Here is a 25,918-nt window from a genome sequence, read left to right on the forward strand (position 1 = left end):
TGAAGTGCCCTTCAAGTACCGCAGTATCCATTTGACCACGTTCCAGTGCTCCTTGTCGGGATTGCTGATAGACCGGCTCACCACTCCGACTGCGTATCCTATATTCGGTCGGGTACACACCATTGCGTACATTAAGCTCCCGACAGCAAAGATATATGGAACCTTCATCATATCAGCCTTCTCTGCTTTCGTCTTCGGGCTTTGCTTACCGGATAATCTGCAGTTTGCCGGGAGTGTCGATCCGACCAGTTTCGCTTCTAACATGTTGAACCGTTGAAGCACCTTTGTCACATACTTCTCCTGTGACATCCACAATTGCTTCGTTGACCGGTCCCGGATAATATGCATGCCCACCATCTGTCTTGCCGGACCCAAGTCTTTCATTGAGAAGGTCTGGTTGAGAGCCTTCTTGAGCATCCGTATTTTGGCTTGGTCCCGTCCGACGATCAACATGTCGTCCACGTATAGAAGGAGTATCAAGAAGTTGCCTCCTTCGAACTTCTTCACAAACACGCAGTGATCGGCATGCGTCTTGTGGTACCCTTGATCAGTCATGAAGGAGTCGAACTTCCGGTACCATTGCCGAGGAGCCTGCTTCAGTCCGTATAGGCTCTTCTTCAATCGGCATACCAGGTGCTCGTTCCCTTTCTCCACGAATCCTTCCGGTTGCTGCATGTAGATCTCCTCTTCAAGGTCACCGTGAAGGAATGTCGTCTTCACGTCCAGTTGCTCTACGTCAAGGTCCATGCTTGCCGCTATACTCACCACCATCTGGATGGAGGTCATCTTTACTACCGGGGCAAATATCTCGTCGAAGTCCACACCCTTCTTCTGTTGGAACCCCTTCACCACGATCCTAGCTTTGTATCTCAGGGGGTTGTCGGCATCTCCCGGTTTCAACTTGTACACCCACTTGTTTCAGAGTGCCCGCTTTCCTTTCGGCAACTCCACCAATTCGTACATATGGTTCTCATGCAGGGAATCCATCTCATGCTACATGGCACTTACCCATTTGCAGCAATGGGCGTCACTTTTAGCTTCCTCGAAGCTTTCTAGGCTCCCCCTCATTGGTCAGCAGCACATGCTCTGCATCCGGAAATCTCCTGGGGGGCCTTCTCTCTCTGAGAGGATATCTCCGTCTTTGGGCTTCAGTAACCGGCTCCTCCATTTGCTCTTCATCCGAATCCGATTCGGGGTCTTGGCCGGTTCCGGTTTCAGCTTCCTCTACTTCTTCTTCTACCGGTTCGGTATCCTCACCGTAAACGGCTGGTTCCTTGAGTGTTAGCCGGTCTCTTGCCGGTTGGGTCTGCTCATTGTAGAATCGATCCTTACCGGTTAACTCAGAGTTCATTATCTTCTTCTCCGACTCCCGGTCGGCTAGGGTCTTGTCCTCCATGAAGATAATGTCTCGACTCCGGAATACCTTCTTGTCGACCGGCTCCCACACTCGGTAGCCGAACTCATCCTCGTCGTAACCGAGGAATATGCATGGCCGAGTCTTTGGATCTAACTTTCCTCTCCGGTCCATAGCTACATGCACGTACGCGAGACACCCGAACACCTTCAAATGTCGGTAAGACGCTTCCTTACCGGTCCATACTCTCTGCGGCGTGTCTCCGTCCAAGGGTACTGAGGGTGATCTGTTTATCACATATGTCGCCGTTGATAGTGCCTCAGCCCGAAACTTCTTGGGTAGTTTTGCATGCGCCAGCATACTCCGGACCCTCTCCATTATGGTTTGGTTTATCCTCTCAGCCAGCCCATTTAGTTCCGGCGTCTTCGGCATGGTAAATTCGAGCCAGATTCCCTTCGAGCGACAATACTCCTCGAATTGCCCCCCGGTATTCACCTCCATTATCTGCTCGAACCGCCTTTAGCTTCCGGCCGGTTTCTCTTTCCACTCTCGTGTGGAGCTCTTTGAAGACGGATAGCACCTGATCCTTCGTCTTCAACGGTGTGGCCGACAGCTTCTGGCTGTGGTCATCTATGAACGTCACGAAGTACTGCGATCCTGCATGTGACTTCGTGTCCACTTGACACACATCCGTATGCACCAACTGCAGTGGTGCATTACGTCTCATCGGTGGCCTTGGTCGGAAGGAGGTCCGATTTTGCTTACCGGCCAGACAATCAGTGCACATTCTTCACTGGAATGAGGTTGTCCTTATGTGCCACAGATCACCGGCAGTGTCGAATGCCACGTTCACTTCCTACGGACATAACCAGGCATTCATTAGGTACAGCATGTTTAGCTTCCGGGCCCAGCCACAATCAGGCTCCCTTTGCTGAACTTCATAACATCATTCCGGATGCTACCCATGTAGCCTTCATCATCTAGCCGACCGGCTGATATCAGGATCAGACAAACCTCCGGAACGTGTCAGACATCCTTCAGCAGCAACTTGCATCCGGTTGGTGTTGTCAGCCACATGTCTCCTATGCCGACAATTTCGCATGTACCTTCATTCTCCATCCTGACACAGCCGTGATCACCGGCGGAGTAGGATGAGAAGCATTTCCGGTCTAGGATAAGGTGGAACGACGCTCCGGAGTCGACCACCCAGGTCATCTCGTCGCCGGCAAGGTTTATCTCACTCTCCTTGGTGATGACCATCAACTCTTCTTCACTTGCCGCAATTGCCGTCATTCCCTTCCGGTCCGTTCCCCTCCGGTCTTTACCGTTCCGGTCCAGTGTCCGCTTCGAATCGGTACCGTCGGTTTCCTTGTCTTTTCGGAAGTGGTGACAGCTTTTCTGGAAGTGTCCCGGCTTGCCACAATAGAAGCAAGTGGGCCTCCCGCTTGACTTTGACCGTGTCCCCGACTTTTCCCGGTTCTAGGGTTACGGTTCCTTTGTCTTCCACGTTCCGATTCGGTAAGGAGCGCTTTGGAGTCAGACCTCGTATCCTTATCTTTCCGACGCACCTCCTCATCTAACAAGCTCAACTTCACTCTTGCTAGGGATAACCGTTTTCCTTACGGCCCGGCGTTGCCCAAAGTGACAACCAACATCTCCCAGCTATCTGGGAGGGAACCGAGCAGGAGTAGCGCTAGTACCTCATCGGCGAGAGGTACTTCCAATGATGTTGCCTGGTGGATCAGCCCCTAGAAGGCATTCATGTGCTCCGCCATGCTGGAGCCATCTTGGTACCGGAGACTTACTAGCTTCCGAAATACCGAAACCTGATTAACAATATTTTTGTTTTGAAACATAATGCCGATCTTCTCCCAGAGCTCATGAGCCTTGCTCTCTTCATTGAAGTTGTTGTACAGGCTCATGTCAATGAAGCACCGTATGTACGTCGTTGTCTTCATGTGCATCACCTCCCATATCGCAGCGTCGATCTTGCCCGGTCTCTTGTCCCCGAACTGAACCGACAACCAAAGATCTTTAACCACGAGCATGTCCCTCATCTTCGACTTCCACACCGAATAGGTTGAGCCGGTGAGCTTGAACATACCTCCCAACGAATCGTCCATTTTCTGTGTCATTTCGCTCTAATACCACTTTGTCAGGAACTACGCGCTCCTATGAACAACGCTCGGCGACAACCGAGCTTAGAATCAAACACAGGAAACGGGGAATGAATGCACAACACGATGAGAGAAGAGTACACAGGATGTTTACGTGGAAAACCCAAACACGGGAAAAAGCACGACAATCCACTCACTGCTAACTATCTCTATGTAACAATATACAAAAGATGAACACAGAGGCAACAACCTCTTGTTCATTGTCTTCGGCACAGGCGGCGGTTACAACAGAGGCAACGACCTCTTCGTGTCTTTCTCTTTCTCTCTCTCTCTCTCTTTGTACACTGTTGTGCTCTAATCTTGCGCCAACAAGAATGACAACCACCACTAAAGTTTGCCCTAAGTCATATTTATACTAATATGACTTTTCGGCTATTTATAAATATAGCCCCGATGGACTTTCAGGAAACATATTTACGAATATGTCCCTTCATCCGGTGAGCACTTCTCACCGGGCCTTCACTATCCGGCTGTTGCCGGGTACTCCTCATCCGGTTCTCACCGGGTGTTCCGTAGTCGGGTCTTCTCACTTCCCATCCGGAGGGACCTGTTTCCTAACAGTTGTCAGTTTAGAATTGTCTGAACCTTAGATGGATCCATAGATATACCTTGTTTTGATCAAAGCTACATTTCTCAAGTTCGGCATAGAGCCCATATTCTCGTAAGCATTGGAAGACTTGGCGGACATGTATGCCATGCTCTTCTTGAGTTTCGAGTAGATCAAGATGTCATCAAGATATACTATGGTGAATGAATCCAAAAAATCGCGGAAAATATCATTCGCCATGTGTTGAAAAACCGTGGGCGCATTCGTGAGACCAAAAGGCATAACTGTGTACGTGAAATGTCCGTATCGAGTACGGAATGTTGTCTTCCATTCATCTCCTGGACGTATCGGAACAAGGCTATATGCACCTCGAAGATCTAGCTTCGTGAAAACTTTTGCTCCACTAAGACACTTTAGTAAACTCGAAATCAAGGTATAGCATATCAATTTTGAACTGTGATTTTGTTTAGACCTCGATAGTCCACGACCAGTCATAGAGATCCATCTTACTTCTTGACAAAGAAGATGGGTGCACCAGCAGGGCTTTTAGAATGTCTAATGAATCCATTTGCTAAGTGCTCTTCTATATACTCTCAAAGGGCCTTGAGTTCGAAAGGTGATAGATTATATATTGGGCCCCATGGTGGCTCTTTCCCAGGTTGTAGATCGATAGGACAATCATAAGGCCAATGGTCTGGGAGAGAACTAGCTTTAGCTTTGTTGAAGATGTCTTCAAAATCCAAGTACTTGGTAGGGAGGGGAGTACCTACCCCTTGTGAGCTAGAGAATGGGTTTGCTATTACTACAAAGACAAACATTTCATTTGTTTTCCCGTCTTCTCGTAATTTTTGTAGAGAGATGGGTAAGATTTGGTGAGGTTTTGAATCTTGGTTGGTAGAAACAAGGCAGTTGGATTCAGGTTTCTGCTGGAAATCATTGATTGTTCAATTTCTCCAATCAATTTCAGGATTGTGAAGTTCAAACAAAGACAAACCAAGGATAACCGGATGCTCAGGGCTACTAATTATATTGAAGGAAATCATACAAGCAAAGCTACCAAGAACTACTCGAATTGGCTCAGATTCTTCAACTATATTCCCGAATGAAATAGGGCGGCCATCAATGACTACAATAGATGCAAGGCAAGGGAGGTTTTTCAATAGGATTTTCTCGGATAAAGTAAATTCTTTGTCCATAAAACAAGAGTTGGCTCCTAAATCTAAGAGAGCAGAGGCAAGAACTCGATGACACCTAGAAGTGTTAAGCTCAACTTGTGCTAAAAAAACTTTGCTAACATGATTCGATAAAATGGAACCACTACTTGGGATTGACTTTACGTATTCAGGATTGTCCAGCCAAATGGCTCCGATTTTGGTTGGACTTATTCGTTTAATATTTCATCAAGTTGACTCAAGACTTCAAAACTATTAGACTAACCATGACATGTGGGACTACTAGGGCTAGACGATCTAACTGGAGAATTGGAAGGAAGATTCTCACTAATACTTACTTGATTTACTTGTCATTTTGGCCTATGTGGGCATGTGATCGCGATGTGTCATGGACCACCACAATACAAACATAGACGGTTTGCTCGACGTCTTTGCTTCTCAGCTTCAGATAAAGGCCCTCGACAAGGTGTTACATCAATCTCCATTGGACTTGGACCACCTGATGGAATCATGTGTGAATTTTGGGTAGTGCCCATAGGTGTCGAGGCTACTACCGAAGCATATGTTTGATGTGTTCTTGGTCGTGACATTAATTGACGCTCCAAACGTCGCTCGAATAAGCGGTTGTCACATCGCACTGCACGACTTATCGCTTCTGTAAGTGATCTTGGATCTTCATGAAAAGTTAATTGAAAATCCTTTACATCATTCCTTAGTCCATAGAGAAATTGATCCATTAAGGCTTCTTCATCCCATAGAATATCACAAGCTAGGAGGCGGAAATCTATGGCATAGGCAGAGGCAGGACGGTCCCCTTGACACAGTCTTCGAATCTTGTTAATCGTTGTTCTAACACTATCAGTGTCTCCAAAGTTTTCTTGAAATTCTCTAATAAAACCTTCGAAGGCTTGGAGAAGAGGAGACTTATTTTCTAGCAGTGGTGCAAACCACGCTAATGTAGTTCCTGTTAAGAGGGTCCCAACTAGTCCAACTTGAGTTGCATCAGTAAGATGCCTATTAGGATGCATATGAATTACTAGACGTACTTGGTTTCGAAACCCTCAAAATTGTGATCGATTACCATCGAACTTCCCAGGAAAACAAATCTTCGGTTCTTTGGGAGAGGTTTGTTGCATTGAAGCTTGTTGATGAAGATACCGCAATGTTGTTTCGAGTTGCAATACACGTGTCGATAACTCTGTTGGGATATGTCCCTCCAGTGGGAGGAAGATCCAACCGTCCAGGAAGCCGACACTCGAGGAGCCGAGTTGATGAATGACTCGGGAGACTATACTTGTAAATAGTCTAAGTGTGCGCTCCACGAGGGCTACGTATGTAAATAACCAGGAAGTTGCAATACAAGTGTAGATAACTCTGTTGGGATATGTCCCTCCAGTGGGAGGAAGATCCGCCGACACTCGAGGAGCCAAGTTGATGAATGACTCGGGAGACTATACTTGTAAATAGTCTAAGTGTGCGCTCCACGAGGGCTACGTATGTAAATAACCAGGAAGTTGCGTAAGTATATATGCAACTAGGGAAAACTTTTAGTATAGCAGAGTGTTAGTGTTACGAACAGAAAAAAAAATTTGTAATTCGTATTTCAACATTGTCTGTTCATTGTGAATTAAGTTTCCGCAACGATTTCTCAACAAAGTCATCATATTGTTGAGCCTTTTCTATGCTTACATGTTGCAAATCTCCAAGCAATCGTTGATTCTCTTGTTCTAACGCCACAAACTTATTTGCGAGATGCTCTAGTTCAGAGAGGACTCGAACATACTCTTACTTGCTAACTGACTCCATGGAGAGGATAACATTTGGCAAGATTCTCAAGGAGAAGGAAGGAAGGAGAAGAGAGTGAAAGAGAGACAAAGAGAGAGAGAGAGAGAGAGAGAGAGAGAGAGAGAGAGAGCAAGGAAGAAAGAGAGAAGGTAGGAAAATTCTGGTTCAAACTATCAGTGCCAAAGTTAGGAACGAGTTTTAAAATGAAAAAGAGAATGAGAAGCGAAAGATATGAGAGAGATAAGAAAATTTTGATAATGTATTAACAACGAGAGAAATGTTTACAAGAATATGCCGAAGACTAGCGTTGAACCAGAATGGTTCATCAATAGTCAAATACATGTTTATATAGCATGGTTTGGATACATGCATGCTCACCACCTCATAGGCACGCATGATCGCCACTTGGCATTCTTGCAAGCATGCCCCTTCGCAATCATGCATTAGCCTATGCAAGGTGGCGACTTTTCAATAATATTATTATATGTATTTCCTATTGATATAATAGAATTTATTATTTAATACATACAATATGATGTATCCTAATGGATGAGGTTGTATGCTTTCTTTGAGGTCATGGGTTTGAATCACCATAAAGGTTATTGGGTTTTGTATACACATGACACGTAGAGGGTATATGCCTCGGTTACGTATCTCGATTACATCATTTTTTGCTATTTTATATTACGATTTCTTTTATATATGCATATGTGGTCACGTGTATACGTTGTCGTGCATTTCGGTGCCAAATCGTAGCATGAGTCGGGTGGGAACCGCTGAGATTTTGGACTAGGAGGAGGAAGAATTTGAGACGAGTATAGTTATGAATAGAATTTAAGAAAGAGAGATAGAAACCTCGTGAATCCCACGAGTACAATTTATTTTATTAGATTAATCAATATAAAGATAAGAATATGAATTTAGATTGAAAGATAAGGATATAGAAACCTCGTGAATCCCACGAGTATAGTTTATTTCGTGAATCCCACGAATATAATTTATTAATTAGTGTTTTTTAGAAATATATCCAATTTCCAAAAGATTTCACACCCTTATTACATTGTGCTCCCCATCGTTATATAGTGATGAGAGAGTCTTGGCAATCCATGCTTTTTCTCTAATTATGCCCTCCATGCTTTTTCTATCAATAGACTATATGCTTTCTCTAACATGCTTTTCCTAAAGTCATGCGTTTTTTATCGACTATAGTGTTCATGCACGCTAGATGTGCATGTGTAGCTTTTTCTTTTATCATGCTTTTTCCTAAAATTTATCCTAGCGTGAACTTACCTTTGTATGTGGGACATCTACTTTTTGTTACTAATGATATGTTAGTGTAATGGTAAGCCTTCAAATTGTTAACATAGAGGTACAAGGTTTGAATCTTGCCCTATGAATGTAATATATATGTTGATATTTTTTTCTTTTTCTTCATATTTATTCAATTGGTTATTTTATACATTTTTCACGTAGTGTTCGAAATACACTACGACAATGTATTTGATCATATATATGTGATAATATACATGTGTATATAAGTTATTACGTGATTTCAATATCGAATGTTTTCCTTTTCGGGGAAAGGATCTTGGTGGCCGTCCTCACATTTTTGTGAGAATGGCGTTGTCACCATCCCCTTTTCACGAAATTTTTATTGTTGACATCCCCGTTGGTGATTTCGATTTCGTTACGTAAGGAAACAATCTTAACCACAATGGTGTTGAGTTCGTAGGGCTTGACCCACTTGATGTGAGGTCGCTCTTATGACACACATATCCAACATCCCTCCCTCATTACATGGATACGATGCCACCATGAGATCATTCTTATGAAAGGCATTCGTAATGACGTAACCATGTGATGGGCCACGTGGGCTTACTACAAAAAGTGGGCTCATTTGGCTTGACCATTAGGTTGCACTTTGGCGTATGCCATCGAAATTACGAGACTTGAGGTTAAGTAACATACCAACAAAGTTTGTGGTAAATGAGGGGGAAATAAGGACTCTTGACATATATGTTTCTTTTAAAAAAACATATATGGGCAAATGCCTCACATGTGTCTTATACGCATTAAATATTAAACATTCAACAAGAGTAATCTACTTGGTTGGCTCAACTATTTAATGCATTTGTTCTCGAGGTCTTGAGTTCAAATATAAGCAAGACCATACAACATCATTGATACATATGACTATAACACATGTTTAGACTTGAGGTCTAAGTGCACTTTTGGGGCCTCGTAATAGGACTTAAAGAGCCGAAACCACATATAGGGCATCGAAACATAGTTTATTGTTAACATTTTTTTCGTGTATAAACTATTCATGACGCAAACATATGTATGGTTGAGCCTTGGGGGGGCGCCATGAAAAAATCGATATAGAGATTAGGGAAAGACATTAATTTGTCACCCCCATAGTTTTTAAAACACCTTTGTGTTACCATAGTAACATGATCTTCAACCTCATCTCATACGTCTAGAGGGGTATTGACGTGACATCATGATATCGATTAATATTTGCCCATGATATGTTCACATCACGACATGATGTTACGACTATTTGTCTGACCTTATCCTATTTCTTTGCCAGAAATAATCATTCCATGGCTCAAAATAACGACCCGATGTCATCAGCTCCTAGACAAATGTGTATTTTTCACAAATAAGCCAATACCTTACTTTCACTGCTAAACAGATGACCAAACTTCGGCAATCTCAAAGTGCTCTTGAGACACGTGTCATTAGTTTAAAACGTGAGACTAATAGACCTAATGAGCGACAGGGTGAACCATCATTTGTCACTAAGCCATTTACGAGAGAAGTAAAAGAAAGAACCGAAGAAGCAATCTGCACATGGTTGAGCCAATGGGAGTTTCATTTTGAGCTCTATCCCACGCCAGATAGTACGAAGATTGAATATGTCGCCTAAGAACTAGGGGGTAAGGCCGCCACCTGGTGGCGTGGGCTCCGAACTTTGGGGAAATTGCCCGATACCTGAACAGATTTTGTCACAGTTTTTAAGGGCCAAATTCTGCAACCTCCCTCTTGAACTGAGGCATCACAAGCTTTAATGAACCTCTCTAGCAGGAAGTTTTCCTCACTAGAAGACTATGTTCACCATGCTAGAACTCAAATCCAAAAATCGGGTCTAGAAGGGGGCAATTTGTTAATAACTTGTTTTGTCAATGGCATCCCCAATTCGGACTATCACTGGATAGTGCACGATATGGATACAAAATCCTTCGAAGAGGCCGTTAAAATAGTTCTTCGCTATCAATGCACTTCGAAGAAGGATCACAACAAACCCAACGAAGCACCCGGGACTAAGCAATCGCAATTCGCTGGGAAACACAAGACACCCAACGAATTCATGGATCGCGATTGTAAGCGACAACATCCTTTTTTCGTATTCTGCAAAAAGAAGGGTCATACAAAAGAGCAATGTTGAAAGCTCCAACGAAAAGAGCACGACAACAAAGCTAAAGCTGTAGACCATAAAGGTCAGATTCCTAATGTCCTTCAGGTCTATACACGTCATTTAAGTAATTGTCAATGTTCTTTCCCTCACTATGTATTGGGTCCCAATGATTTACTACATGCAAATGGGTATATCAATGGATCTCTAGTACAGTTTTTGTTTGATTTTGGAAGCTCACACAACTTTATGAATGATCGTTTGGTTCAGATATGGGGAATCCAAACCACCATAAGTGATCACACCTATACGGTGCACTTGGCTGATGGAAGAGTACAATACATCAACGAGGAGATTCATTCATTAGGAATTTCTATTGATACTTATATAGAGGAAGTAGACTTCCATGTAATGAATCTTTGTACCACTGATGTAATACTAGGTTATCCCTGGTTCTATAATAAAAACTCTTCATTATCTTTTGATTGGGTTCATCATTCAATAACTTTTTTACTACGATTGTACTCATTTTATTCAATGTGTAAAAAAACAGTCCATTTCTGTGATTCAAGACTCGGTTGTGGCCGAGCAACATTCCGTATTTCTCGTCAAATTGGTATCAGAGTGAACAACACAGGAAATGGAAGAATCGTTCGGCGGCATGTTCAAGCTCACCGTCTCCAACTATTCAGTGTGGAAATCGAAGTGAGGGATATGCTAGTGGTAAAAAATCTTTGGTTGCACATGAAGACGACGGCATACATTCGGTGCTTCATCGACATGAGCATGTACAACAACTTCAACAAAGAGAGCAAGGCCCATGAACTATGGGAGAAGATCGACATTATGTTTCAAAACAAAAATGTTGTTAATCAGGTTTTGGTATTCCGGAAGCTAGTGAGGCTCCAGTACCAAGATGGCTCCAGTATGGCGGAGCACATGAATGCTTTCTAGGGGCTGATACACCAGGCTACCTCATTGGAAGTACCTCTCGCCGATTGACAGGAACTGCACGCTCCCTACACGCAACGCTCGGCCACAACCGAGCTTAGAATCATACACAGAAAACAGGAGATAAATGCACAACACAGTGAAGAGAAGAGTACACAGGATGTTTACGTGGAAAACCCAAACTAGGGAAAAACCACGGTAGCCCACAGGCTGCAAACTATCACTATGTTAGAATGTATAACAGTGAATTCACGGAGGCAACGACCTCGTGCTCACGATCTTCGCCACAGGCAGCGGTTTCAACAAAGGCAACGACCTCTTTCTCTCTCTCTCTCTCTCTCTGTACACAGTTACACGCTCTCTCTCTTCTCGCACCAACAAGAATAACTACTAACCCTCTAAAAGTTTGCCCTAAGTCATATTTATACTAATATGACTTTTCGGCTATTTACAAATATATCCATGATGGACTCTCAGAAACATATTTACGAATATGTCTCTTCATCCGGTGAGCACTCCTCACCGGGTCTGCACCATCCGGCTCTTCGTAGCCGGGTACTCCTCATCCGGTTCTCACCGGGTCTGCATCATCCGGCTCTCCGTAGCCGGGTCCTCCTCATCCGGTTCTCACCGGGTCTGCACTATCCGGCTCTCCGTAACCGGGTACTCCTCATCTGGTTCTCACCGGGTCTGCACCATCCGGCTCTCCGTAGCCGGGTACTCCTCATCCGGTTCTCACCGGGTCTGCACCATCCGGCTCTCCGTAACCGGGTACTCATCATCCGGTTTCAGCCTTGGCCGAGTTTGTTCATCAGCACTGTTCCGGGTACTCTTCATCCTGTTCTCACCGGGTCTTCCGTAGCCGGGTACTCTACATCTGGTTTCTCATGAGCACTGTTCTTCTCACTTCCCATCCGGAGGGACCTGTCTCCCAACAAACTCCCCCTTCACTCCGGCATGGGGTGTCTTACTAGTCCGATCCTCTTCCGGCATGAATCCAGCTTGTCGGGTATCAGCACTTCGGTCAGAATATCTGACCCGTTCTCGGCCGTATGGATCTTCGTCAGTGCGAACTCCTGGTCATCTACTCTTTCCCGGATCTAGTGATATCTTCGTTGGATATGCTTCGTCCGGGAATAGTAGGCCGCCTTCTTAGCAAGATGGATGGCACTTTGACTATCATAATAGAGTCGATATTCATCTTGCCGGATACCGAGCTCTCCGATGAAGTCCTTCATCCATAATATTTCCTTGCCGGCTTCCACAGCCGCCATGTACTCCGTCTCCGTGGTTGACAATGCAACCGTCTTCTGCAGCCTCGACTGCCACGAGACAACTCCCCCTTCATATGTCATTACATACCCGGATGTAGACCGGCTAGTATCCACATCAGCCGACATGTCCGAATCGGTGAAACCGTCTAGTTGAGGTTTTCCGGAGCCGAATCAGAGACACATATTTGAAGTGCCCTTCAAATACCGGAGTATCCATTTGACCGCGTTCCAGTGCTCCTTGTCGGGATTGCTCATAAACCGGCTTACCACTCCGACTGCGTATCCTATATCCGGTCGGGTACACACCATTGCGTACATTAAGCTCCCGATGGCAGAAGCATATGGAATCTTCATCATATCCGACTTCTCTGCTTTCTTCTTCGGGCTTTGCTTACCGGATAGCGTGCAGTTTGTCGAAAGTGTCGATCCGACCGGTTTCGCATATGACATGTTGAACTGGTGAAGCACCTTTGTCACGTACTTCTCCTGTGACAGCCATAATTGCTTCACTGACCGGTTCCGGATAATATGCATCCCAACCATCTGTCTTGCTGGACCCAAGTCTTTCATTGAGAAGGTCCGGTTGAGGGCCTTCTTCAGCATCCCTATTTTGACTTGGTCCCGTCCGACGATCAACATGTCCTTCACGTACAGAAGGACTATTAGGAAGTCGCCTCCTTCAAACTCCTTCACAAACACGCAGTGATCGGCCTGCGTCTTGTGGTACCCTTGATCGGCCATGAAGGAGTCGAACTTCCGGTAACATTGACGGGGAGCCTGCTTCAGTCCGTACATGCTCTTCTTCAGCCGGCATACCAGATGCTCCTTCCCTTTCTCCACAAATCCCTCCGGTTGCTGCATGTAGATCTCCTCTTCGAGGTCGCCGTGAAGGAATGTTGTCTTCACGTCCAGCTGTTCTACCTCGAGGTCCATGCTTGCCGTTATACTCAGCACCGTCCGGATGGAGGTCATCTTTACTACCGGGGCAAATATCTCGTCGAAGTTCACGCCCTTCTTCTGCTGGAACCCCTTTACCACAATCCTGGCTTTGTATCTCAGGGGGTTGCCGGCATCTCCCGGTTTCAACTTGTACACCCACTTGTTTCGGAGTGCCCGCCTTCCTTTTGGCAACTCCACCAATTCATACGTATGGTTCTCATGCAGGGAATCCATCTCATCCTGCATGGCACTTAACCATTTGCAGTTGTGGGTGTCATCCTTCGCTTCTTCGAAGCTTTCTGGCTCCCCCTCATCGGTCAGTAGAACATGCTCTGCATCCGGAAATCTCCGGGGCGCCCTTCTCTCTCTGAGAGGATATCTCCGTCTTTGGGCTTCGGTAACCGGCTCCTCCATTTTCTTTTCATCCGAATCCGATTCGGGGTCTTGGCCGGTTCCAGTTCTAGCTTCCTCTACTTCTTCTTCAGCCTGTTCGGTATCCTCACCATAACCGGATGGTCCCTCGAGTACTAACCGGTCTCTTGCCGGTTGGGTCTGCTCATTGTAGATTTGATCCTTACCGGTCGACTCGGAGTTCATTATCTTCTTCTCCGACTCCTAGTCGGCGAGCATCTTGTCCTCCATGAAGATAATATCTCGACTCCGGAATACCTTCTTGTCGACCGGGTCCCACACTCGGTAGCCGAACTCATCGTTGCCGTAACCGAGGAATATGCATGGCCGGGTCTTTGGATCTAACTTTCCTCTCCGGTCCATAGCTACATGCACGTACGCGAGACACTCGAGCACCTTCAAATGTCGGTAGGACACTTCCTTACCGGTCCAGACTCTCTGTGGCGTGTCTCCGTCCAAGGGTACTGAGGGTGATCTGTTTATCACGTATGTCGCCGTTGACAATGCCTCAGCCCAAAACTTCTTGGGTACTTTTGCATGCGCTAGCATACTCCAGACCCTCTCCATTATGGTCCGGTTCATCCTCTCAGCCAGTCCGTTTAGTTCCGGCATCTTCAGCACGGTAAATTCGAGTCGGATTCCCTTCGAGCGGCAGTACTCCTCGAATTGCCCCCAGTATTCTCCTCCGTTATCTGCTCGAACCGCCTTCAGCTTCTGGTCGGTTTCTCTTGCCACTCTCGCGTGGAGCTCTTTGAAGACAGATAGCACCTGATCCTTCGTCTTCAATGGTGTGGCCCACAGCTTCCGGTTGTGGTCATCTATGAACGTCATGAAGTACTGCGCTCCTGCATGTGACTTCGTGTCTACTTGACACACATCCGTATGCACCAACTCCAATGGTGCATTACGTCTCATCGGTGGCCTTGGTCGGAAGGAGGTCCGATTTTGCTTACCGGCCAGACAATCAGTGCACTTCTCCAAGTGCACGTTCTTCACTGGAATGAGGTTGTCGTCTACAAGCCTCTTCATCCCCTTCTCGCTCATATGACACAGCCTCTTGTGCCACAGCTCACCGGCAGTGTCGGATGCCATGTTCACTTCTTCCGGACATAACCGGGCATTCATCAGGTACAATGTGTCTACCTTCCGGGCCTGAGCCACAATCAGGCTCCCTTTGCTGAACATCATGACACCGTTCCGGATGCTACCCGTGTAGCCTTCATCATCTAACTGACCGGCTGATATCAGGTTCAGACAAACCTCCGCAACGTGTCGGACATCCTTCAGCAGCAACTTGCATCCGGTTGGTGTTGTCAGCCACACGTCTCCTATGCCGAAAATTCGGCATGTACCTTCATTCCCCATCCGGACACAGCTGTGATCATCGGCTGAGTAGAATGAGTAGCATTTCCGGTCCGGGGTAAGGTGGAACGACGCTCCGGAATCTACCACCCAGGTCGTCTCGTTGCCGTCAAGGTTTATCTCACTCTCCTCGGTGATGAGCATCAACTCTTCTTCACTTGCCGCGATTGCCGTCGTTCCCTTCCGGTCCGGCCCCCTCCAGTCTTTACCGTTCCGGTCCGGGGTCCGCTTCGAATCGGCACTGTCGGTTTCCTTGTCTTTTCGGAAATGCCAACATTTCATTTGGAAGTGTCCCATCTTGCTGCAATAGAAGCAAGTAGGCCTCCCCCTTGACTTTGACCGTGTCCCCGACTTCTCCCGGTTCTGGGGACTACGGTTTCTATGTCTTCCGCGTTCCGATCCGGTAAGGAGCGCTTTGGAGTCGAAGCTCGTATCTTTATCTTTCCGACGCGCCTCCTCATCTAGCAAGCTCGACTTTACTCTTGCTAGGGATAACCGCTTTCCTTCCGGCCCGGCGTTGCCCAAAGTGAGTACCAACATCTCCCAGCTATCCGGGAGGGAACCGAGCAAGAGTAGCGCTAGTACCTCATCGGCAAGAGGTACTTCCAATGAAGTTGCCTGGTGAATCAGCCCCTGGAAGGCATTCATGTGCTCCGCCATGCTGGAGCCATCTTGGTACCAGAGTCTTACTAGCTTCCAGAATACCGAAACTTGATTAACAATATTTTTGTTTTGAAACATTATGCCGATCTTCTCCCAGAGCTCATGAGCCTTGCTCTCTTCAGTGAAGTTGTTGTACAGGATCATGTCGATGAAGCACCATATGTACACCGTTGTCTTCATGTGCATCACCTCCCATATCGCGGCGTCGATTTTGTCCGGTCTCTTGTCCCCGAACTAAACCGGCAGCCAATGGTCTTTAACCACGAGCATGTCCCTCATCTTCGACTTCCACACCGAATAGTTGGAGCTGGTGATATTGAACATGCCTCCCAACGAATCGTCCATTTTCTATGTCGTTTCGCTCTGATACCACTTGACAGGAACTGCACTCTCCCTATACGCAACGCTCGGCCACAATCGAGCTTAGAATCATACACAAAAAACGGGAGATAAATGCACGACACAAAGAAGAGAAGAGTACACAGGATGTTTATGTGGAAAACCCCCAACTAGGGAAAAACCACGACAGCCCACAGGCTGCAAACTATCACTATGTTAGAATGTACAACAGTGAGTTCACGGAGGCAACGACCTCGTGCTCACGATCTTCGCCACAGGCAGCGGTTTCAACAGAGGCAATGACCTCTTTCTCTCTCTCTCTCTCTCTTTGTACACGGTTACACGCTCTCTCTCTTCTAGCACCAACAAGAATAACTACTAACCCTCTAAAAGTTTTCCCTAAGTCATATTTATACTAATATGACTTTTCGGCTATTTACAAATATATCCATGATGGACTCTCAGAAACATATTTACGAATATGTCTCTTCATCCGGTGAGCACTCCTCACCGGGTCTGCACCATCCGGCTCTCAGTAGCTGGGTACTCCTCATCCGGTTCTCACCGGGTCTGCACCATCTGGCTCTCCATAGCTGGGTACTCCTCATCCGGTTCTCACCAGGTCTGCACCATCCGGCTCTCCATAACCGAATACTCCTCATCCGGTTCTCACCGGGTCTACACCATCCAGCTCTCCGTAGCCGGGTACTCCTCATCCGGTTCTCATCGGGTCTGCACCATCCGGCTCTCCGTAACCGGGTACTCGTCATCCAGTTTCGGCCTTGGCCGAGTTTGTTCATCAGCACTGTTCTTCTCCCTTCCCATCCGGAGGGACCTGTCCCCAACAGCGATGAGGTACTTTCTCTACTCCTGCTCGATTCCCTCCCAGATAACTGGGAGACGTTAGTTGTCACGTTGGGCAACGCCGGGCTAGAAGGAAAACAATTGTCCCTAGCAAGGGTCAAGTCGAGCTTGCGAGATGAGGAGGCGCGTTAGAAAGACAAGGAGGTGATCTCCAACGCCAAAGCCCTCCTTAATGAATTGAAACGCGGAAGACAAAGGAATCAGACTCCCCAGAACCAGGAAAAGTTGGGGACACGGTCAAAGTCAAGGGGGAGGCCCACTTGCTTCTATTGCGGCAAGCCGGAGCACCTCCAGAAGAACAATCGGCATTTCTGGAAAGACAAGGGAACCGACAGTACTGATTCGAAGAAGTCACCAGACCGAAACAGTTCAGATCGGCGAGGACCGGATCGGAAGGGGATGACGGCGTTTGCGGCAAGTGAAGAAAAATTAATGCTCATCACCGAGGAGAGTGAGTGAACCTTGTCGTCGATGAGACGACGTGGGTTGTCGATTCCGGAGCGTCATTCCACCTTACCCCGAATTGGAAATGCTTCTCATCCTACACAGCCAATGAGCATGGCTGTGTCCGGATGGGGAATGAAGGGACATGCCGAATTATCGGCATAGGAGATGTGTTGTTGACGACATCAACCAGATGCAAGTTGCTGATGAAGGATGTCCGACACGTTCCAGAGGTTCGACTGAACCTGATATGAGCAGGTCGGCTAGATGATGAAGGCTACACAGGTAGCATCCGGAATAGTGTCATGAAGTTCTGCAAAGGGAGCTTAATAGTGGCTTGAGCCCGGAAGGTCAACACACTGTACTTGATGAATGCTCGGATATGCCGGGAAGAAGTGAAAGTAGCATCCGACACTGTCGGTGAGCTGTGTCACATGAGGGAAACGGGGATGAGGAGGCTTGCCGAAGACAACCTCATTTCGGTGAAGGACGTGCAACATGAGAAGTGCACCGACTGCCTGGCCGGCAAGCAAAACCGCACCTCCTTCTGGTCAAGACCACCGATGAGACGGAATTCTGATGTGTGTCAAGTCGACACGAATTCACATGCTGGATCGTAGTACTTTGTAACATTCATAGACAACCACAGCCGGAAGCTGTGGCTCTCACCGTTGAAGATGAAGGACCAAGTGTTATCCGTCTTCAAGGACCTTCACGCAAGAGTGGAAAGAGAAACCGGCCAGAAACTGAAGGCGGTTCGAGCAAATAATGGAGAAGAATACCGGGGGCAATTTGAGGAGTACTACCGGTCGAAGGGAATCCAGCTCGAGTTTACTATGCCGAATACGTCGGAACTAAACGGACTAGCTGAAAGGATGAACCGGACCATAATGGAGAGAGTCTGGAGCATGCTATCACATGCCAAGTTGTAAGGAATAGGCCCTTCTATCCACCTTCTTATCTCGGCCACAACCGATTAATCGCGGATCAATGGAGCAGAAAATAGGAAACACACGTAGAAACAAAACGAAGAAACGCGAGTACACAAGGATTAACGTGGAAAACCCTAAACGGGGAAAAACCACGGGAGTACAAGACTCCAAACAACACTATACAGAGAAGTATACAATGACGAGCTCCAAGGCGACGACCTTGAGCTCGCTGTCCTCGCCACAGGCGGCGGAAATACACAGAGGCGTCTACCTCTTTCTCTCTCGCGCTCTCTCTCTTTCTCTCTCTCACGGCTGCTCTCTCTTCACTCCTCTAAAGTGGAAAAACAGAAAAATGAGAAGCAACAGAAAAACTGTTTGCCCTAAGTCATATTTATACTTATATGACTTTGGGCTATTTACAACTATAGCCTCAGGGGGCTCGTAGCGAACATATTCACGGATATGTCCCTGCATCCGGATCGCTCTCCGGGTACATTCGTCATCCGGCACCGAAGCCGGGGTCTTCGTCATCCGGATCCGAAACCGAAACCGGGCTTGTCGGCATTCATCTCCGATATCCGACCATCCCATCCGAAAGGGACCGAAATCCCAACAAACTCCCCCTTCACTTCGGCATGGGATGTCTTTCCAATCCGATCCTCTTCCGGCATGCTTCCAGCTTGTCGGGTGTGAGCACCTTGGTCAGCATATCCTATGTCCGGTCTCGTACACACCATGGCGTACATCAAGCTCCCGACGGCTGAGGCATACGGCACTTCCATCATATCCTCCTTTTCAGCCTTTGTCTTGGGACTTTGCTTGCTGGTCAGCTTGCAGTTTGCCGGGAGGGTCGATCCGACCGGTCTTGCTTCCGACATGTTGAACCGTTGAAGCACCTTTGTCACGTACTTCTCCTGTGACAGCCACAACTGCTTCTTCTTCCGGTCCCGGATGATGTGCATCCCTAGTATTTGCCTCGCCGGACCCAGGTCCTTCATTGAGAAGGTTCGGTGAAGAGCCTTCTTCAGCATCCGTATCTTGACCTGGTCCCGTCCGACGATCAACATGTCGTCCACGTACAGGAGGAGTATTAGGAAGTCTCCTCCTTCAAACTTCTTCACAAACACGCAGTGGTCGGACTGCGTTTTGAGGTACCCTTCGTCGGTCATGAAGGAGTCGAACTTCCGGTACCATTGCCGGGGAGCCTGCTTCAGTCCGTAAAGGCTCTTCTTCAACCGGCATACCAGGTGCTCCTTCCCTTTCTTCTCGAATCCTTCCGGTTGCTGCATGTAGATTTCTTCTTCGAGGTCACCGTGAAGGAATGCTGTCTTCACGTCCATCTGTTCTACCTCGAGGTCCATGCTTGCCGCTATGCTCAGCACCGTCCGGATGGAGGTCATCTTCACTACCGGGGCAAATATCTCGTCGAAGTCGACGCCCTTCTTTTGCTGAAACCCCTTCACCACGATCCTGGCTTTGTATCTCGGGGGGTTTCCGGCATCTCCCGGTTTCAGCTTGAACACCCACTTGTTTCGAAGTGCCCGCTTTCCCTTCGGCAACTCCACAAGTTCATATGTGTGGTTCTCATGCAGGGAATCCATCTCGTCCTGCATGGCACTCAACCACCTGCGGCTCTGGGTGTCATGCTTCGCTTCTTCAAAGCTCTCCGGCTCCCCCTCGTCGGTTAGCAACACGTGCTCTGGTTCCGGAAATCTCCGGGGGGCCCTTCTCTCTCTTAGAGGGTATCTCCGTTCCGGAGCTTCGGTAACCGGTTCTTCCGATTCTTCTTCTTCATCCGAATCCATTTCGGGATCGGGGCCGGTTCCGGTATCATTTTCATCTTCTTCGGCCGGTTCTGTTTCTTCACTGTCTTCGGCCGGATCCTCGAGTGCTAACCGGTCCCTTGCCGGTCGGGACTGCTCCTCGTAGAGTTGATCCTCACCGATCGACTTGGAGCTCTTCATCTTCTTCTCCGACTCCCAGTCGGCGAGTGTCTTGTCCTCCATGAAGATGATATCACGACTCCGGAATATCTTCTTGTCGACCGGGTCCCATACTCGGTAGCCGAACTCGTCGTCGCCGTAACCGAGGAATATGCATGGCCGGGTCTTCGGATCTAGCTTTCCTCTCCGGTCCTTTGCCACATGCACGTATGCGAGACACCCGAACACCTTCAGATGCCGGTAGGACACTTCCTTACCCGTCCACACTTTCTGCGGCGTGTCTCCGTCCAAAGGTACTGAGGGTGATCTGTTTATCACGTATGTCGCCGTCGACATTGCCTCAGCCCAAAACCCCTTGGGTAATTTCGCATGCGCCAGCATACTCCGGACCCGCTCCATTATGGTCCGGTTCATCCTCTCGGCCAGCCCGTTCAGTTCCGGCGTCTTCGGCACAGTAAACTCGAGCCGGATTCCCTTCGAGCGACAGTACTCCTGGAACTGCCCCCGGTATTCCCCTCCGTTATCCGCTCGTATCGCTTTCAGCTTCTTGCCGGATTCCCTTTCCACTCTCGCGTGGAGTTCTTTGAAGACGGACAACACTTGGTCCTTTGTCTTCAACGGTGCCGTCCACAGCTTCCGGCTGTGATCATCAATGAATGTCACGAAGTACTGGGCTCCGCCATGTGACTTCGTTTCTACCTGACACACATCAGTGTGCACCAACTCCAATGGTGCGCTACGTCTCGTCGGTGGCCTTGAGTGGAAGGAGGTTCGGTTTTGCTTACCGGCCAGGCAATCGGTGCACTTCTCCAGGTGCACGTGCTTCACTGGGATGAGGTTGTCTTCTGCAAGCCTCTTCATCCCCTTCTCACTCATGTGGCACAGTCTTTTGTGCCACAGCTCACCGGCAGTGTCGGCTGCCACATTCAGCTCTTCCGGACATAACCGGGCATTCATCAGGTACAGTGTGTTGACCTTCCGGGCCCGAACCACTATCAAGCTCCCCTTGCTGAACTTCATGACACCGTTCCGGATGCTACCCGTGTAGCCTTCATCATCTAGCCTCCCGGCCGAAATCAGGTTCAATCGGACCTCCGGAACGTGTCGGACATCTTTCAGCAGCATTTTGCATCCGGTCGGGGTTGTCAACCACACGTCTCCTATGCCGGCAATCCGGCACGTACCTTCATTTCCCATCCGAACACAGCCATGCTCGCCGGCTGTGTAGGATGAGAAGTATCTTCTCTCCGGGGTCAGGTGGAACGATGCTCCGGAATCGACCACCCAGGTCGTCTCATCGCCGGCAACGTTTAGCTCACCTTCTTCGGTGATGAGCATGATTTCTTCCTCACTTGCCGCGAGTGCCGTTGTTCCTTTCCGGTCTTGCCCTCGCCGATCCGAACCTCTCCGGTCCGTGGCTCCCCGGTATGCACCGTTTCTCTCCGGTGACTTCTTCGAGTCGGTGTCGTCGGCTCCGTTGTCTTTTCGGTAATGCCGACAATTCTTTCGGAAGTGCCCCGGCTTCCCACAGTGGAAGCATGTGGGCCTTCCTCTTGACTGCGACCGGGTCCCCGACTTCTCCCGTCTTTGCGGACTCCGGTTCCATTGTCTTCCCCGATCCGATTCGGTAAACAGCATCTTCGGGTCGGAGGCCGGTTCCTTATCTCTCCGACGCGCTTCTTCATTCAGAATACTTGTCTTTACAGTTTGTAAGGACAAGTTATCTTCGGTGCACGAGGTGCTGAGAGTCACCACCAAGTTCTCCCAGCTTTCCGGCAATGTACACATCAGGATGATGGCTTGCATTGCATCCTCCAACGGGAACTTGATCGCCGCAAGCTGGTTCACGAATCCCATGAACGTGCTTACGTGTTCCACCATACTCTCGCCGTCCCGATACTTGAGATTCACAATCTTCCTCATCAGGGAGGTCCGGTTCAACGCATTCTTCCTCTCATAGAGGCCAGACAGCTTCTTCCACATCTCATATGCGTTGGTGTCGTTCGCCACATGTTGCAGGACGCTTACGTCGACATATTGTCGGATCGTCGCTACGGCTTTCCGGTTCAGGAGCTTCCACTCCGACTCAAGTACCCCCTTCGGTATTTCCGACCTGTCAATCGGTTCGTACAGGTCCCGAACAATCAGAAGATCCTCCATCTTGATCTTCCAGTCGGCGTAATTCTGTGCATTCAGCACCATCATCATCGGCTGCCCGCTGCCGCCGCCTTCCATTTTCTGCAACAGTCGCTCTGATACCAGTTTGTAAGGAATAGGCCCTTCTATCCACCTTCTTATCTCGGCCACAACCGATTAATCGCGGATCAATGGAGCAGAAAATAGGAAACACACGTAGAAACAAAACGAAGAAACGCGAGTACACAAGGATTAACGTGGAAAACCCTAAACGGGGAAAAACCACGGGAGTACAAGACTCCAAACAACACTATACAGAGAAGTATACAATGACGAGCTCCAAGGCGACGACCTTGAGCTCGCTGTCCTCGCCACAGGCGGCGGAAATACACAGAGGCGTCTACCTCTTTCTCTCTCGCGCTCTCTCTCTTTCTCTCTCTCACGGCTGCTCTCTCTTCACTCCTCTAAAGTGGAAAAACAGAAAAATGAGAAGCAACAGAAAAACTGTTTGCCCTAAGTCATATTTATACTTATATGACTTTGGGCTATTTACAACTATAGCCTCAGGGGGCTCGTAGCGAACATATTCACGGATATGTCCCTGCATCCGGATCGCTCTCCGGGTACATTCGTCATCCGGCACCGAAGCCGGGGTCTTCGTCATCCGGATCCGAAACCGAAACCGGGCTTGTCGGCATTCATCTCCGATATCCGACCATCCCATCCGAAAGGGACCGAAATCCCAACACAAGTTACCCAAGACGTTTTGCCCTGAGGCACTGACGACAGCGACCTATGTCATAAACAGATCACGCTCAATACCCTTGGGCGGAGACTCACAGCAGAAAGTATGGACCGGTAAGCATGTGTCCTACCAGTATTTGAAGGTGTTCGGGTGTCTCGCATACGTGCATGTGGCGAAGGGCAAGAGAGCAAAGCTGGATCCGAAGTCCCGGCCATGCATATTCCTTGGATATGGCGATGACGAGTTTGGTTACCGTGTGTGGGATCTGGTCGACAGAAAGGTGTTCCGAAGTCGGAGAAGAAGGTAACGAACTCCAGATCATCCATTGAAAACCGGCTTGATCACAAAAGGATATACCCGGTTGAAAACCGGATGTTAGCCGGTAACCAGATGACACTCGACGAACCGACCGGATACGAGCAGGAAACCAAACCAACCAAAGAAGAAGAAGAAGAAGACACCGGAACCGGACAAGATCCCGAATTGGATTCGGATTCGGAACAAATGGAGGAACCGACAATGAGGAAACAAGGATGGAGATATCCTCTTTGGGAGAGAAGAGCCCCAAATGATTTCCGGATGCAGAGCACGTGTTGCTAACCGACGAGGGGGAGCCGAAAAGCTTTGAAGAAGCAAGGGGAGACACCCACAGCCGCAAGTGGTTGACTGCCATGCAGGATGAGATGGATTCCCTGCATGAGAACCACACATACGAATTGGTGGAGTTGCCGAAAGGAAAAAGGGAACTCCGGAACAAGTGGGTGTACAAGCTGAAACCGGGAGACGCCGGAAATCCACCAAGGTATAAGGCTCGGATCGTGGTGAAGGGCTTCCAACAAAAGAAAGGAGTGGACTTCGATAAGATGTTTGCCCCGGTAGTAAAGATGACATCCATCCGGACGGTATTGGGCATAACGGCAAGCATGAACCTCGAGGTAGAGCAACTGGACGTCAAGACAGCATTCCTACACGGAGACCTCGAAGAAGAGATCTACATGCATCAACCGGAAGGATTTGAGAAGAAAGGGAAGGACCACCTAGTGTGCCAGCTGAAGAAGAGCCTATACGAACTGAAGCAAGCTCCCCGGCAATGGTACCAGAAGTTCGACTCCTTCATGACCGATCAAGGGTACCACAAGACGCAGGCCGATCACTGCGTGTTTGTGAAGAAATTTGATGAAGGAGATTTGATGAAAAGAGCACTTGAATGCGGTAAAATGGATACTTCGGTACTTAAAGGGAACTTCTAGTATGTGCCTCCAATTCGGCTCCAGTAAACCCCTAATGGAAGGCTTTACCGATTCAGATATGTTGGCTGATGTGGACACTAGCTGGTCAACTTCTAGATATGTTTTGTGGCAGTCGAGGCTGCAGAAGACAGTAGCGTTGTCAACCACGGAGGTAGAGTACATGGCAGCCGTGGAAGCCGGTAAGGAAATATTATGGATGAAGGACTTCATCGGAAAGCTAGGGATCCGGCAAGAGGAATACCGGCTCTACTGCGACATTCAAAGTGCCATGCACCTTGCAAAGAACGTGGCATACCATTCTAGAATGAAGCACATTCAACGCAGGTACTACTGGATCCGGGAGGGAGTTGAAGATCGAGAGTTCGTGCTGACGAAGATCCACACAGAGGAGAACGGGTCGAATGTACTGACCAAGGTGCTAACACCCGACAAGTTGGACGCATGCCGGAAGCGGATTGGACTGACAAGACATCTCATACCGGAGTGAAGGGGGAGATTGTTGGGAAATCAGTCTCTTCGGATGGGATCCGGTAATGAATAAAGAAGACCCGGTGAGAACCATAAAGAGATCCGAAAGCAGGAGGAGAGCCGGTGAGAATCGGAAGAGATCTGGAAACCGGATCGGTGGACCCGATGAGAACCGGAAGATAAGACAGATTTGTAAATATGTCTTGAATAAGCCCATTGAGGCTATATTTGTAAATAGCCCTAAGTTCATATAACTATAAATATGACTTAGGGCAATTACTTTAGATATATATAGTAGGGTGTGATTTGTGTTGTTGTGCTATTGCTGTAAGTTGTAACTATTGTACAGAGAGAGAGAAAGAGAGAGAGAGAGAGAGAGAGAGAGAGCAATAATCTATTGTAAATGCCACTGTGCGAAGAAACAGAGCTCGAGGTCATTGCCTCCGAGTCTCTAATTGTACCCCTTCTCTTCATAGTGACAGTTCGGAGTCTGTGGGCTCCCGTGGTTTTTTTCCCTATTAGGGTTTTCCATGTAAACATCCTGTGTCATTTCTCTTGTGCACTCTTCCTCTTTCCCATTTCTGTGATTCAAGACTCGGTTGTGGCTGAGCGACATTCCGCATACTTCTCGTCACCATGAACACTGTCGTTGATGCAATAAGTCGCATCCGTGAAGTTAACATGCTTAGCTTCACTGAAATAACATCATATCTTTATGATCACCTTTGAGGAAAGTATCCTGAT

General features: G+C 48.0%; 1 protein-coding gene across 2 annotated transcripts in view; it reads right to left on the reverse strand.

The window, feature by feature from the left end:
- LOC147849921 (aspartic proteinase nepenthesin-1-like) overlaps window positions 1–17,824 on the reverse strand; it is a 68,863-nt gene extending 51,039 nt beyond the window's left edge. The window contains exon 1 of one of the 2 annotated variants that reach the window (XM_087337094.1): window positions 17,804–17,824. Coding sequence is in view for 1 of the 2 variants with exons in the window: in XM_087337093.1 (XP_087193219.1) it covers window positions 17,804–17,816 (13 nt within the window). In the remaining variant the exon portion in view is untranslated. The remainder of the gene's footprint in view (window positions 1–17,803) is intronic. The other variant, XM_087337093.1, reaches the window with a different exon arrangement.
- Between the last annotated feature and the right edge of the window lie 8,094 nt (window positions 17,825–25,918).

This window comes from Azolla caroliniana, unplaced genomic scaffold (assembly GCF_043228905.1).
Source record: "Azolla caroliniana isolate FFs.n. ecotype wild unplaced genomic scaffold, voAzoCaro1.0.p SCAF_22, whole genome shotgun sequence".
Classification (NCBI taxonomy): Eukaryota; Viridiplantae; Streptophyta; class Polypodiopsida; order Salviniales; family Salviniaceae; genus Azolla; species Azolla caroliniana.